This window comes from Oncorhynchus masou, chromosome 32 (assembly GCF_036934945.1).
Source record: "Oncorhynchus masou masou isolate Uvic2021 chromosome 32, UVic_Omas_1.1, whole genome shotgun sequence".
NCBI lineage: Eukaryota > Metazoa > Chordata > Actinopteri > Salmoniformes > Salmonidae > Oncorhynchus > Oncorhynchus masou.
Window position 1 is genome coordinate 93,869,573 of NC_088243.1, and position 13,414 is coordinate 93,882,986.

The 13,414-nt window shown below is 47.9% G+C and overlaps 1 protein-coding gene across 1 annotated transcript in view; it reads left to right on the forward strand.

The window, feature by feature from the left end:
- Nucleotides 1-11,152, forward strand: part of abcb7 (ATP-binding cassette, sub-family B (MDR/TAP), member 7) — a 58,269-nt gene extending 47,117 nt beyond the window's left edge. Inside the window, exons 13-16 of the mRNA XM_064955488.1 lie at nt 92-263; nt 2,046-2,149; nt 5,031-5,138; nt 8,779-11,152. Of these exons, the coding sequence (XP_064811560.1) occupies nt 92-263; nt 2,046-2,149; nt 5,031-5,138; nt 8,779-8,997 (603 nt within the window). The 3' untranslated portion in view covers nt 8,998-11,152. The remainder of the gene's footprint in view (nt 1-91; nt 264-2,045; nt 2,150-5,030; nt 5,139-8,778) is intronic.
- The last annotated feature ends 2,262 nt before the right edge of the window (nt 11,153-13,414 follow it).

The following is a 13,414-nucleotide window of genomic DNA, read 5'->3' on the forward strand; positions in this document are numbered from 1 at the left end:
CCTCCAAGTTGAGCTGACGGTATTGATTGACTGTACTGTTTCCTCTTCTCGCTCGCTCTGTCGCTCTCTCTACCCCTTCCTTCCTACCCAGGATGCAGTGCTCTTCCACAACACCATCTTCTACAACCTTCAGTACGGGAACATCAACGCCACGCCAGAGGAGGTGTACCAGGTGGCACGGCTGGCAGGGATCCACGACGCCATCCTCAGGATGCCCCACGGATACGAGACTCAGGTCGGCGAGAGGGGACTCAAACTGTCAGGTAGGTCAGACACACTCAGGTCGGCGAGAGGGGACTCAAACTGTCAGGTAGGTCAGACACCCTGGTCGGGAGAGGGGACTCAAACTGTCAGGTAGGTCAGACACCCTGGTCGGGAGAGGGGACTCAAACTGTCAGGTAGGGACCGGGGAGATGCTTGGCACGGCTGTCTTTGGACAGATCACATGGTAATAGACTGCTTGTAAAGCCATAATCATCTTTGTTTGAAATGATTCAACTTTAACCTTGATTATCTTCCAAACAAATCAAATCAAAAATCAAATCAAATGTATTTATATAGCCCTTCGTACATCAGCTGATATCTCAAAGTGCTGTACAGAAACCCAGCCTAAAACCCCAAACAGCAAGCAATGCAGGTGTAGAAACACCATTCAAAGACAACGAATTACAGCCAGTGCTTTAGAGAACTAACTAACTGACTGTTTGTCTAGTGTAGAGGGACCAGGAGAGGCCTCCAGTCTGGTATCTAGTGTTGATGAGGACGTGACTGAAGCTAGTTGTCTATTATAGAGGGACCAGGAGAGGCCTCTAGTCTTGTATCTAGTGTTGTGAAGCTAGTTGTCTAGTGTAGAGGGACCAGGAGAGGCCTCCAGTCTGGTATCTAGTGTTGTGAAGCTAGTTGTCTAGTGTAGAGGGACCAGGAGAGGCCTCCAGTCTGGTATCTAGTGTTGTGAAGCTAGTTGTCTAGTGTAGAGGGACCAGGAGAGGCCTCCAGTCTGGTATCTAGTGTTGTGAAGCTAGTTGTCTAGTGTAGAGGGACTAGGAGAGACCTCCAGTCTGGTATCTAGTGTTGTGAAGCTAGTTGTCTAGTGTAGAGGGACCAGGAGAGGCCTCCAGTCTGGTATCTAGTGTTGATGAGGACGTGACTGAAGCTTGTTGTCTAGTGTAGAGGGACCAGGAGAGGCCTCCAGTCTGGTTTCTAGTGTTGTGAAGCTAGTTGTCTAGTGTAGAGGGACCAGGAGAGGCCTGCATTCTGGTATCTAGTGTTGATGAGGACGTGACTGAAGCTGGTGTTAACATGAGTTCATCAGAGTCCAAGGCTCTGTGGCTCCTAACAACCAGGCTGTTCTACTGTGCTCTTCTCTTACTGCTGGGGCTTTCTATATCTACCTGTCTGACTGGTGTAGTTACTACTGGGGCTTTCTATATCTACCAGTCTGACTGGTGTAGTTACTACTGGGGCTTTCTATATCTACCAGTCTGACTGGTGTAGTTACTACTGGGGCTTTCTATATCTACCAGTCTGACTGGTGTAGTTACTACTGGGGCTTTCTATATCTACCAGTCTGACTGGTGTAGTTACTGCTGGGGCTTTCTATATCTACCTGTCTGACTGGTGTAGTTACTGCTGGGGCTTTCTATATCTACCAGTCTGACTGGTGTAGTTACTACTGGGGCTTTCTATATCTACCTGTCTGACTGGTGTAGTTACTACTGGGGCTCTCTATATCTACCAGTCTGACTGGTGTAGTTACTACTGGGGCTTTCTATATCTACCAGTCTGACTGGTGTAGTTACTACTGGGGCTTTCTATATCTACCAGTCTGACTGGTGTAGTTACTACTGGGGCTTTCTATATCTACCAGTCTGACTGGTGTAGTTACTACTGGGGCTTTCTATATCTACCAGTCTGACTGGTGTAGTTACTACTGGGGCTTTCTATATCTACCAGTCTCATCTGGTTCTAGATATGTGTTTGCTTTCTGTCCTGGCTGTTGCCGTTTGTGTCAAGACATCATTATTGACTTGCTGTGTGTGTTTCAGGTGGGGAGAAGCAGCGTGTGGCCATAGCCAGGGCCATACTGAAGAACCCTCCCATCCTGCTGTATGACGAAGCTACCTCCTCACTGGACTCTATCACTGAGGAGGTAACCCCCACACACACACAGAATCAGCTGTTCTATCTTCTGCAGCTCAAATCTGTTCACCAATCAGCTGCGTAGATGTGAGGGGATAGAGTTCACTGTGCCCTGAAGTTGGAGAGAACAGGCCACATGTCCTGTTATAGTTTCATACTGAATTACGTGTACTTTTCTTTACTTCCTGTTTCTCTACAACATTCTAGAACTATTTATAATAGATGCAGTAAAGAGGTCAATGGAACTCGACCAAAACAATGGAATTGCCATGGAAACGTGTGTGGGGGGAGGGGTCCTGAATCTCATCATTTCCCCCCAGCAAAATTAGGCAATTGTTTATGTTGAAGTCAAAATGGGAGTATAATGCTTGTATGGATGTCAACCCCAACACATGTTCAGCCGTCGTTACGAATCTGACGACCACCACCGATTTCTGTATGCTAGCTATGCTAACCAGCTTATACGAATGGGAGTTAGCATTTAGCAGTCACTTCTTCTAAACCTGGAAAGTGACAACTTCTACATGTTATGCAGCGGAAACAGCGAAATATATCACAGATTTCTTTATTTTTACTATTTTCGACACTGGAATTATAGTGAAGACATCAAAACTATGAAATAACACCTATGGAATCATGTAGTTACCAAAAAAGTGTTAAACAAATCAAAATATATTTGAGATTCTTCAAAAAGCCTCCCTTCACCTTTATGACTGCCAAAAGTGTGCAAAGATTTCTCTCAACCAGCTTCACATGGAATGCTTTCCCAAACGTCCCCCCCATGTCTCATTACGCCCCCCCCATGTATCATTATGCCCCCCCCGTGTCTCATTGCGCCCCCCCCCGTGTCTCATTGCGCCCCCCCGTGTCTCATTGCGCCCCCGTGTCTCATTGCCCCCCGTGTCTCATTGCGCCCCCCAGTGTCTCATTGCGCCCCCCGTGTCTCATTGCGCCCCCCCCCGTGTCTCATTGCGCCCCCCCCCCGTGTCTCATTGCCCCCCCGTGTCTCATTGCGCCCCCGTGTCCCCCCGTGTCTCATTGCGCCCCCCAGTGTCTCATTGCGCCCCCCCAGTGTCTCATTGCGCCCCCCCAGTGTCTCATTGCGCCCCCTGTGTCTCATTGCGCCCCCAGTGTCTCATTGCGCCCCCCCCAGTGTCTCATTGCGCCCCCCCCGTGTCTCATTGCGCCCCCCAGTGTCTCATTGCGCCCCCCAGTGTCTCATTGCGCCCCCCAGTGTCTCATTGCGCCCCCCAGTGTCTCATTGCGCCCCCCAGTGTCTCATTGCGCCCCCCCAGTGTCTCATTGCGCCCCCCCAGTGTCTCATTGCGCCCCCAGTGTCTCATTGCCCCCCCAGTGTCTCATTGCGCCCCCCAGTGTCTCATTAGGCCCCCCGTGTCTCATTAGGCCCCCCGTGTCTCATTAGGCCCCCAAAATGTGGAGCCTCCCCCTTGTGTCTCAATATGGAGCCCCCTCCCCCCTCGTATCTCAATATGGAGCCCCCCTCCCCTCGTGTCTCAATATGGAAGCACAAGCATTTCGTTACAGCCAAATAACATCTGTATGTGACCAATAAAATTAGATTTTTAAATGTGTTGTGGAGGCCAGGTCATCAGCAGTCCATCACTCTCCTTCTTGGTCAAATAGCCCTTCCACAGCCTGGAGGCGTGTTGGCTCATTGTCCTGTTGAAAAACAAATGATATTCCCACGAAGCGCAAACCAGATGGGATGGTGTATCACTGCAAAATGCTGTGGTAGTCATGCTGGTAAAGTGTATCTTGAATTCTAAATAAATCACTGACCAGCAAAGCACACCCACACCACCACCTCCATGCTTCATTGTGGGAACCACACATGCCCGGGGCTATCCGTTCACCTACTATGCGTCTCACAAAGACACAGTGGTTGGAACCAAAAATCAAAGGACAGAATGTCCATCGGTATGTCCTTTGCTTGTTTATCTTGGCCCGAATAGTCTCTTCTTCTTATTGGTGTCCTTTAGTAGTGGTTTCTTTGTAGCAAGTCTCTTCTTCTTATTGGTGTCCTTTAATAGTAGTTTCTTTGAAGCAATTTGACCATGAAGGCCTGATTCACACAGTCTCCTCTGAACAGTTGATGTTGAGATGTCTGTCACTTGAACTCTGAAGCATTTATTTGGGCTGCAATTTCTGAGGCTAGTAACTCTAGGTCTTCCTTTCCTGTGGCGGTCCTCATGAGAGCCAGTTGCATCATAGGTCTTGATGGTTTTTGCGACTGCACTTGAAGAAACTTGAAAAGTTCTTGATATTTTCCACATTGACTGACTCATGTCTTAAAGTAATGATGGACTGTCGTTTGTCTTTGCTTATTTGAGCTGTTCTTGCCATAATATGGACTTAGCCCTATTTGGTAAAAGACCATCTTCTGTATACCACTCCTACCTTGTCACAACACAACTGACAGCTAAAACGCATTAAGAAGGAAAGAAATCTTCAAATGTAACACAGCACACCTGTTAATTGTAATGCATTCCAGGTGACTACCTCATGAAGCTGGTTGAGATAATGCCAAGAGTGTGCAAAGCTGTCATCAAGGCAAAGGGTAGCTACTTTTGAAGAATCTCAAATATTAAAATATATTTTGAGTTGTTTAACACTTTTTTCGTTACTACATGATTCCATGTCATTTCATAGTTTGTCTTCACTATTATTCTACAATGTAGAAAATAGTACAAATAAAGAAAAACCCTTGAATGACTTACATTTCATGTTCCTCTGTTCTGGAACCTTTTAGAACCATTTGTAATATTTGATGTTCCTCTGTTCTGGAACCATTTCTAATATTTGATGTTCCTCTGTTCTGGAACCTTCTAGAAATATTTCTATAACATGGTGATTCTGTGTACTTCTTCTAGAACATTCTTAATTCCATGAAGGGTCTGGTCCAGAACCGGACGTCGGTGTTCATCGCTCACAGACTGTCCACCATCGTAGACGCAGATGAGATCATCGTACTCAACAAGGTAAGAAGACCTTCTCATAGTGATATGTCCAGAGAGGGAGCTTAAAGACGTCCTCCAGCGATCTTCCCCTTTAAATTTTTTTTTACAAAATTACTTTTCCTGTTGAAAAGCGATATCCCAAGTATAAATACAGTAAAGTACACACGCTGAAGGGTAAAAATATATATATATATATAAACTGAACTTTATGGAGTAGTACTTTCCTGTAATTCCATACTTGGGATATCATTTATCGACAGAAAAAGTAAAATCACTGGAGGATGTGTTTAAGGATTTCGGCTAGTAAACCACGATTTCTTCTACCTCGAATATCATTCAGGTCACAAATCTGGGTCTTTGCCAACATTTCCCTTTCTTGGTGCATTTGGTTAGCGAGCAAGCTACAGTTCCATCCACAAGAACAACCTGCAACACACACACACCAGAACAACCTGCGCACACACACACACACACACACACACACACACACACACCAGAACAACCTGCAACACACACACACACACACCAGAACAACCTGCAACACACACACACACACCAGAACAACCTGCAACACACACACACACACACACCAGAACAACCTGCAACACACACACACACACACCAGAACAACCTGCAACACACACACACACACCAGAACAACCTGCAACACACACACACACCAGAACAACCTGCAACACACACACACACCAGAACAACCTGCAACACACACACACACACACACACCAGAACAACCTGCAACACACACACACACACACACACCAGAACAACCTGCACACACACACACACACACACCAGAACAACCTGCAACACACACACACACACACACACCAGAACAACCTGCAACACACACACACACACACACACACCAGAACAACCTGCAACACACACACACACACACACACACCAGAACAACCTGCAACACACACACACACACACACACACACCAGAACAACCTGCAACACACACACACACACACACCAGAACAACCTGCAACACACACACACCAGAACAACCTGCAACACACACACACACACACACCAGAACAACCTGCAACACACACACACCAGAACAACCTGCAACACACACACACACACACACCAGAACAACCTGCAACACACACACACCAGAACAACCTGCAACACACACACACACACACACACACACCAGAACAACCTGCAACACACACACACACACCAGAACAACCTGCAACACACACACACACACACCAGAACAACCTGCAACACACACACACACACACCAGAACAACCTGCAACACACACACACACCAGAACAACCTGCACACACACACACACACCAGAACAACCTGCAACACACACACACACCAGAACAACCTGCAACACACACACACACACACACAAGAACAACCTGCAACACACACACACACACACACACCAGAACAACCTGCAACACACACACACACACACACACACCAGAACAACCTGCAACACACACACACACACACACACCAGAACAACCTGCAACACACACACACACACACCAGAACAACCTGCAACACACACACACACACACCAGAACAACCTGCAACACACACACACACACACACACACACCAGAACAACCTGCAACACACACACACACACACACCAGAACAACCTGCAACACACACACACACACACACCAGAACAACCTGCAACACACACACACACACACACCAGAACAACCTGCAACACAGAACAGAGCAGAGCCTGAGACCTCCACGGTACTGAGATGTTTAATGGCCAGACACTCAGGAAGGAGCACCATACTGTTTTCCCAGAAGCATCTGAAGGCTGTGTTCATCTTCTTCGTAGGTCCATGGTTAAAACCATCGTTAGTGAAGTTGCTCTTGAAAACACTCGTTATTTACCGATTTGCCTCAGACCACTAGAACAGCTAAGTGTGTCGTTAGATGATTTATTTTTGCCCTTTCGAGTCGCGATTTTGCTAATTGTAGACTAGTTTCTGTCATTTTTGCCTCAATATAGTTAATGTGTAACATGTGGACCAATGATTTAGTGCGTACTTATAGGATAGGCTAAGCATTACAATAGGCTGCCTCAATATTACTTATAGGAGAGGCTGTGGACTGGAAAGGGGGAGGCTGTGGACTGGAAAGATGGGAGGCTGTGGACTGGAAAGGGGGGAGGCTGTGGACTGGGAAGGGGGGAGGCTGTGGACTGGGAAGGGGGAGAGGCTGTGGACTGGGAAGGGGGAGAGGCTGTGGACTGGGAAGGGGGAGGCTGTGGACTGGAAAGGGGGAGGCTGTGGACTGGAAAGGGGGGAGGCTGTGGACTGGAAAGGGGAGAGGCTGTGGACTGGGAAGGGGGGAGGCTGTGGACTGGGAAGGGGGAGAGGCTGTGGACTGGGAAGGGGGAGGCTGTGGACTGGAAAGGGGGAGGCTGTGGACTGGAAAGGGGGAGGCTGTGGACTGGAAAGGGGGAGGCTGTGGACTGGAAAGGGGAGAGGCTGTGGACTGGGAAGGGGAGGCTGTGGACTGGGAAGGGGAGAGGCTGTGGACTGGGAAGGGGGAGAGGCTGTGGACTGGAAAGGGGGAGGCTGTGGACTGGGAAGGGGAGAGGCTGTGGACTGGAAAGGGGGGAGGCTGTGGACTGGAAAGGGGGGAGGCTGTGGACTGGAAAGGGGGGAGGCTGTGGACTGGAAAGGGGAGAGGCTGTGGACTGGAAAGGGGGAGGCTGTGGACTGGGAAGGGGGGAGGCTGTGGACTGGGAAGGGGGAGGCTGTGGACTGGGAAGGGGAGGCTGTGGACTGGGAAGGGGAGAGGCTGTGGACTGGAAAGGGGAGAGGCTGTGGACTGGAAAGGGGGAGGCTGTGGACTGGAAAGGGGGAGGCTGTGGACTGGGAAGGGGAGGCTGTGGACTGGGAAGGGGAGGCTGTGGACTGGGAAGGGGGAGGCTGTGGACTGGGAAGGGGGAGAGGCTGTGGACTGGAAAGGGGGAGAGGCTGTGGACTGGAAAGGGGGAGGCTGTGGACTGGAAAGGGGAGGCTGTGGACTGGGAAGGGGGAGGCTGTGGACTGGGAAGGGGGAGGCTGTGGACTGGGAAGGGGGAGAGGCTGTGGACTGGGAAGGGGGAGGCTGTGGACTGGAAAGGGGGGAGGCTGTGGACTGGAAAGGGGGGAGGCTGTGGACTGGAAAGGGGGGAGGCTGTGGACTGGAAAGGGGGGAGGCTGTGGACTGGAAAGGGGGGAGGCTGTGGACTGGGAAGGGGGGAGGCTGTGGACTGGAAAGGGGAGAGGACTGAGGCTTGGTTTGCTTGAGTCGTAGTGTGGTGAGTCGTAGTGCTCTGAAAGTTGTTGTTTCCTGTGTTCCTATGGGAGCAGCGGCAGTCAGATCAGAAGGTCGTTGTCGCGAGGAGGTCTGTTTTACCGCATCGCTGTGGTCTCTGCTCATTAAGTCACTGAGTTGGAAACAGTTTCTGTAGAAACAGTTACGAGGAGAGGGAGAGTTGACGCTGTTCTTCACTCTAGACTTGATATGAACATTCATTCTGTATGTCTCCCATCCAATACTTCATTCTGTGTCAAAGTCCTTTTTACATGGGACTTTAGTCTGACTAGATTTTATAACCGTTTAATCCCCTCTGTCTCCCCTCCTCCTCCAGGGTAAGATAGCAGAGCGAGGGGACCACCACTCTCTCCTGGCTACTCCAGGCTCTCTGTATGCTGACCTGTGGAACACTCAGAACAGTAAGATACTGAACATTAAGAACAGCCTGGTGGAACTGCAGCCAGAGAGACTCAGCCAGAAGGAGGAGGAGAGGAAGAAACTACAGGAGGAGATCATGAACAGTGTCAAGGGCTGTGGGAACTGCTCCTGTTGAGGAGAGACCAGGAGGTGCCACCTCCCTCCACCTGTCCGTCCACTGACAACCTGCGCTCAGTACTTTACATTACACCGCTCTCCATCTCACCCCTGCCAAGCCCCTCCCCCAGCTCCTCCCGGGAAGGCGATTGGTGCCCGAAGAGGAGACTTGAGGAGCAAGGCTGTCTGCCATTGGCTAATGTCTGCAGAGAGGCAATGTTCGTCTGCCAATCCTCTCCTCAAACCAAGCATAAGAGACCTTGTATAGGACGACGACGTCGTGCTGTATAGGACGACGACGTCGTGCTGTATAGGACGACGACGTCGTGCTGTATAGGACGACGACGTCGTGCTGTATAGGACGACGACGTCGTGCTGTATAGGACGACGACGTCGTGCTGTATAGGACGACGACGACGACGTCGTGCTGTATAGGACGACGACATCGTGTAAGAACATTACTGATCAACATGAGGAGTCTGTTTCATTCTGAAGATTTGTACCAAATGCCACCCTATTGGCCCTGGTCTGAAGTAGTGCACTATATAGGGAATAGGGCCCTGGTCTGAAGTAGTGCACTATATAGGGAAAAGGGTGCTGTTTGGGATGAAACCGGAGGTATTTGGATTAGGTATTTCTGACCGCTTTCTCCTGTAGGAAGATGGATGCCTTGATGTTGATTTGAATACATTTTTAACTAGTTCTTCCATATGGTTGAGAAGTGTAGGTAGGTGTTTTATATTACGGATTTGTATATATCTCTATATCAGGGTTAAAAGGCTTCTGACTTTTACTGGACACACATTGTCCAGGTATATCTATCGCTATAAAAATGACCTTTACTCAAAATAATCTTTACTTGGTGGGTGGTTCAATCTTTTAGAAGGTTTCACCAAGAACAGAAAACGCACACGCCTAGCTAAAGATAATTTATTACAAATAATGAATATTAGACGTCATCATTAATTGTCCTGTTTTATTGAGTAGAGATCTTTATCAGAGAACATGAATTGTCAGGAACATCACGTATGTTGAAGACTGGCTGGCTATAGTTTGTTTTTGACTGAAGAGTCGTATCTGTTTTAATGGAGGGTATATTGGTACGAGTGTTAGGCCAATAGCCAATACAATCTCTTAACGGGTTACCAACCTATTGAAATAATGATTCACATATTTTCATTCAAAACGTTATTTCGATGAATTCATTCATACTATTTCAAACTTCCATAAGATAAAGTCCCGACACATCTCTGGTTGCTACCCCAAGCGGACTGGTCGTTCGTTCTATTGGTTCTTATTCCTTGCTAGCTAGCCAACTATGGCTAACTTACTGTCACGTCAAAAAGAGCAGACAGAATAACAATTGTTGCTGCATTTGTTTAAGCTGTTTTCTAGTGAGATTTAGTTGGATACATCAATAACAATGAGCTAATGAGATGGGATTTCACCTGGCATAGAAAATGTGGTCTCTCAACAACACCGCTTACACAATCACTTGAAAATGTCGGACAGACAAAGTTTTATACAAATGTCCACTGTTGAAATCTACATTTTAGTCTAAAAGTTATAAGAATGTCTCGATGATTTTTATAGTGGAGATAAAGGTTATAAATTGCCTGGCTGGGCTGATGAGACAGTGGAATGTGCAGTCAGATGGAACAGAGTAAATAGGCATTTTAACGTCATAGATTTAGCCGGTGGTAACTTCGGGAATAAACACCAGCTGGAATCTGGTTTTAATTTAGGATTCGACCCACCCGTTGTACATTGATCACAGCCTTTTGAGAGTTTTGACTAAAGTTTTGACTAAAGCTAGTCTGAAGAAGCTTCTATTCACGATTAATTTCTACCTTTTACTTAAATGCACACTTATGGTCTCTTTTGGATTGTCTAACAACTATGTTCTAGATTAAAGATTGTCTGATATTCACATGGGTTAGGTATTGTATTGCCTTGTTATTTGAGGGGAGCTTTTTGGTCAGATCAGTGCCCGTGTTGCATGACGTCGTCACGTACAGTTTGTTAGAACAGAATACCAGTTGGGCTTGTTGTACAGCAGTAATGTGTATAATTATATAAAGGCACTGGAGAAAGACAAGGAGCAGTGACGTTCGTGTGCCTATAGTATATTGTTCCTATGATCTGTCAGTCAATAAAGGGGATGTCTTTCTTAATGTTGTGTGTGTGTGACCGATCATTCAAGACATTTTGGGTCCATGTAGGATTTCCCTTGAAAGAAACGGCTGTTATTTTAATCTGTTTGATCAGGTGACATCATGCCCCCAACATTCTGTCCCTGAATGAACTCTTAACTGTGAGGTTAAAGGTCAGGCTGAGGTTTGTAACTCACACAAACCCAAACCCTCCAGGTCCCCTGCTGAGTGATAATTGGGGGATCTAGCTAATCACCGTATAGAGCAGGGATATTCAACTCTGACAACGTGGTCCGGAGCTGGTTTTCTACCTGGTCATTATTTGCACCCACCTGGTGTTCCAGGTCTAAATCAGGCCCTGATCAGAGGGGAATCACCCACCTGGTGTCCCAGGTCTAAATCAGGCCCTGATCAGAGGGGAATCACCCACCTGGTGTTCCAGGTCTAAATCTGTCCCTGATTAGAGGGGAATCACCCACCTGGTGTCCCAGGTCTAAATCTGGCCCTGATCAGAGGGGAATCACCCACCTGGTGTTCCAGGTCTAAATCTGGCCCTGATTAGAGGGGAATCTGCCTTTCACCTAGGACAACGGAATGGATCCCAGCCGGCGACCCCAAAAAAAGCGACTTTGTAAAAGAGGGAAACGAGGCGGTCTTCTGGTCAGACTACGTAGACGGGGACATCGTGCCCCACTTCCTAGCATTCTTCTTGCCAATGTCCAGTCTCTTGACAACAAGGTTGATGAAATCCGAGCAAGGGTAGCATTCCAGAGGGACATCAGAGACTGTAACGTTCTTTGCTTCACGGAAACATGGCTCACTGGAGAGACTCTATCGGAGTCGGTGCAGCCAGCTGGTTTCTCCACGCATCGCGCCGACAAACAAACATCTTTCTGGTAAGATGAGGGGCAGGGGCGTATGGCTTATGGCTAACGAGACGTGGTGTGATCAAAGAAACATACAGGAACTCAAATCCTTCTGTTCACCTGATTTAGAATTCCTCACAATCAAATGTAGACCGCATTATCTACCAAGAGAATTCTCTTCGATTATAATCACAGCTGTATATATTCCCCCCCAAGCAGACACATCGATGGCTCTGAACGAACTTTATTTGACTCTTTGCAAACTGGAATCCATACATCCTGAGGCTGCATTCATTGTAGCTGGGGATTTTAACAAGGCTAATCTGAAAACAAGACTCCCTAAATTGTATCAGCATATCGATTGCGCAACCAGGGCTGGCAAAACCTTGGATCAATGTTATTCTAACTTCCCGACGCATATAAGGCCCTGCCCCACCCTCCTTTCGGAAAAGCTGACCACGACTCCATTTTGTTTATCCCTGCCTACAGACAAACTAAAACAAGAAGCTCCCACGCTGAGGTCTGTCCAACGCTGGTCCGACCAAGCTGATTCCACACTCCAAGACTGATTCCATCACGTGGACTGGGATATGTTTCGTATTGCGTCAGACAACAACATTGACGAATACGCTGATTCGGTGTGCGAGTTCATTAGAACGTGTGTTGAAGATGTCGTTCCCATAGCAACGATTAAAACATTCCCTAACCAGAAACCGTGGATTGATGGCAGCATTCGCGTGAAACTGAAAGCGCGAACCACTGCTTTTAATCAGGGCAAGGTGACTGGAAACATGACCGAATACAAACAGTGCAGCTATTCCCTCCGTAAGACTATCAAACAAGCTAAGCGTCAGTATAGAGACAAAGTAGAATCTCAATTCAACGGCTCAGACACGAGGTATGTGGCAGGGTCTACAGTCAATCACGGACTACAAGAAGAAATCCAGCCCAGTCATGGACCAGGATGTCTTGCTCCCAGGCAGACTAAATAACTTTTTTGCCCGCTTTGAGGACAATACATTGCCACTGACACGGCCTGCAACGAAAACATGCAGACTCTCCTTCACTGCAGCCGAGGTGAGTAAAACATTTAAACGTGTTAACCCTCGCAAGGCTGCAGGCCCAGACTGCATCCCCAGCCGCGCCCTCAGAGCATGCGCAGACCAGCTGGCTGGTGTGTTTACGGACATATTCAATCAATCCCTATCTCAGTCTGCTGTTTCCACATGCTTCAAGAGGGCCACCATTGTTCCTGTTCCCAAGAAAGCTAAGGTAACTGAGCTAAACGACTACCGCCCCGTAGCACTCACTTCCGTCATCATGAAGTGCTTTGAGAGACTAGTCAAGAACCATATCACCTCCACCCTACCTGACACCATAGACCCACTCCAATTTGCTTACCGCCCAAATAGGTCCA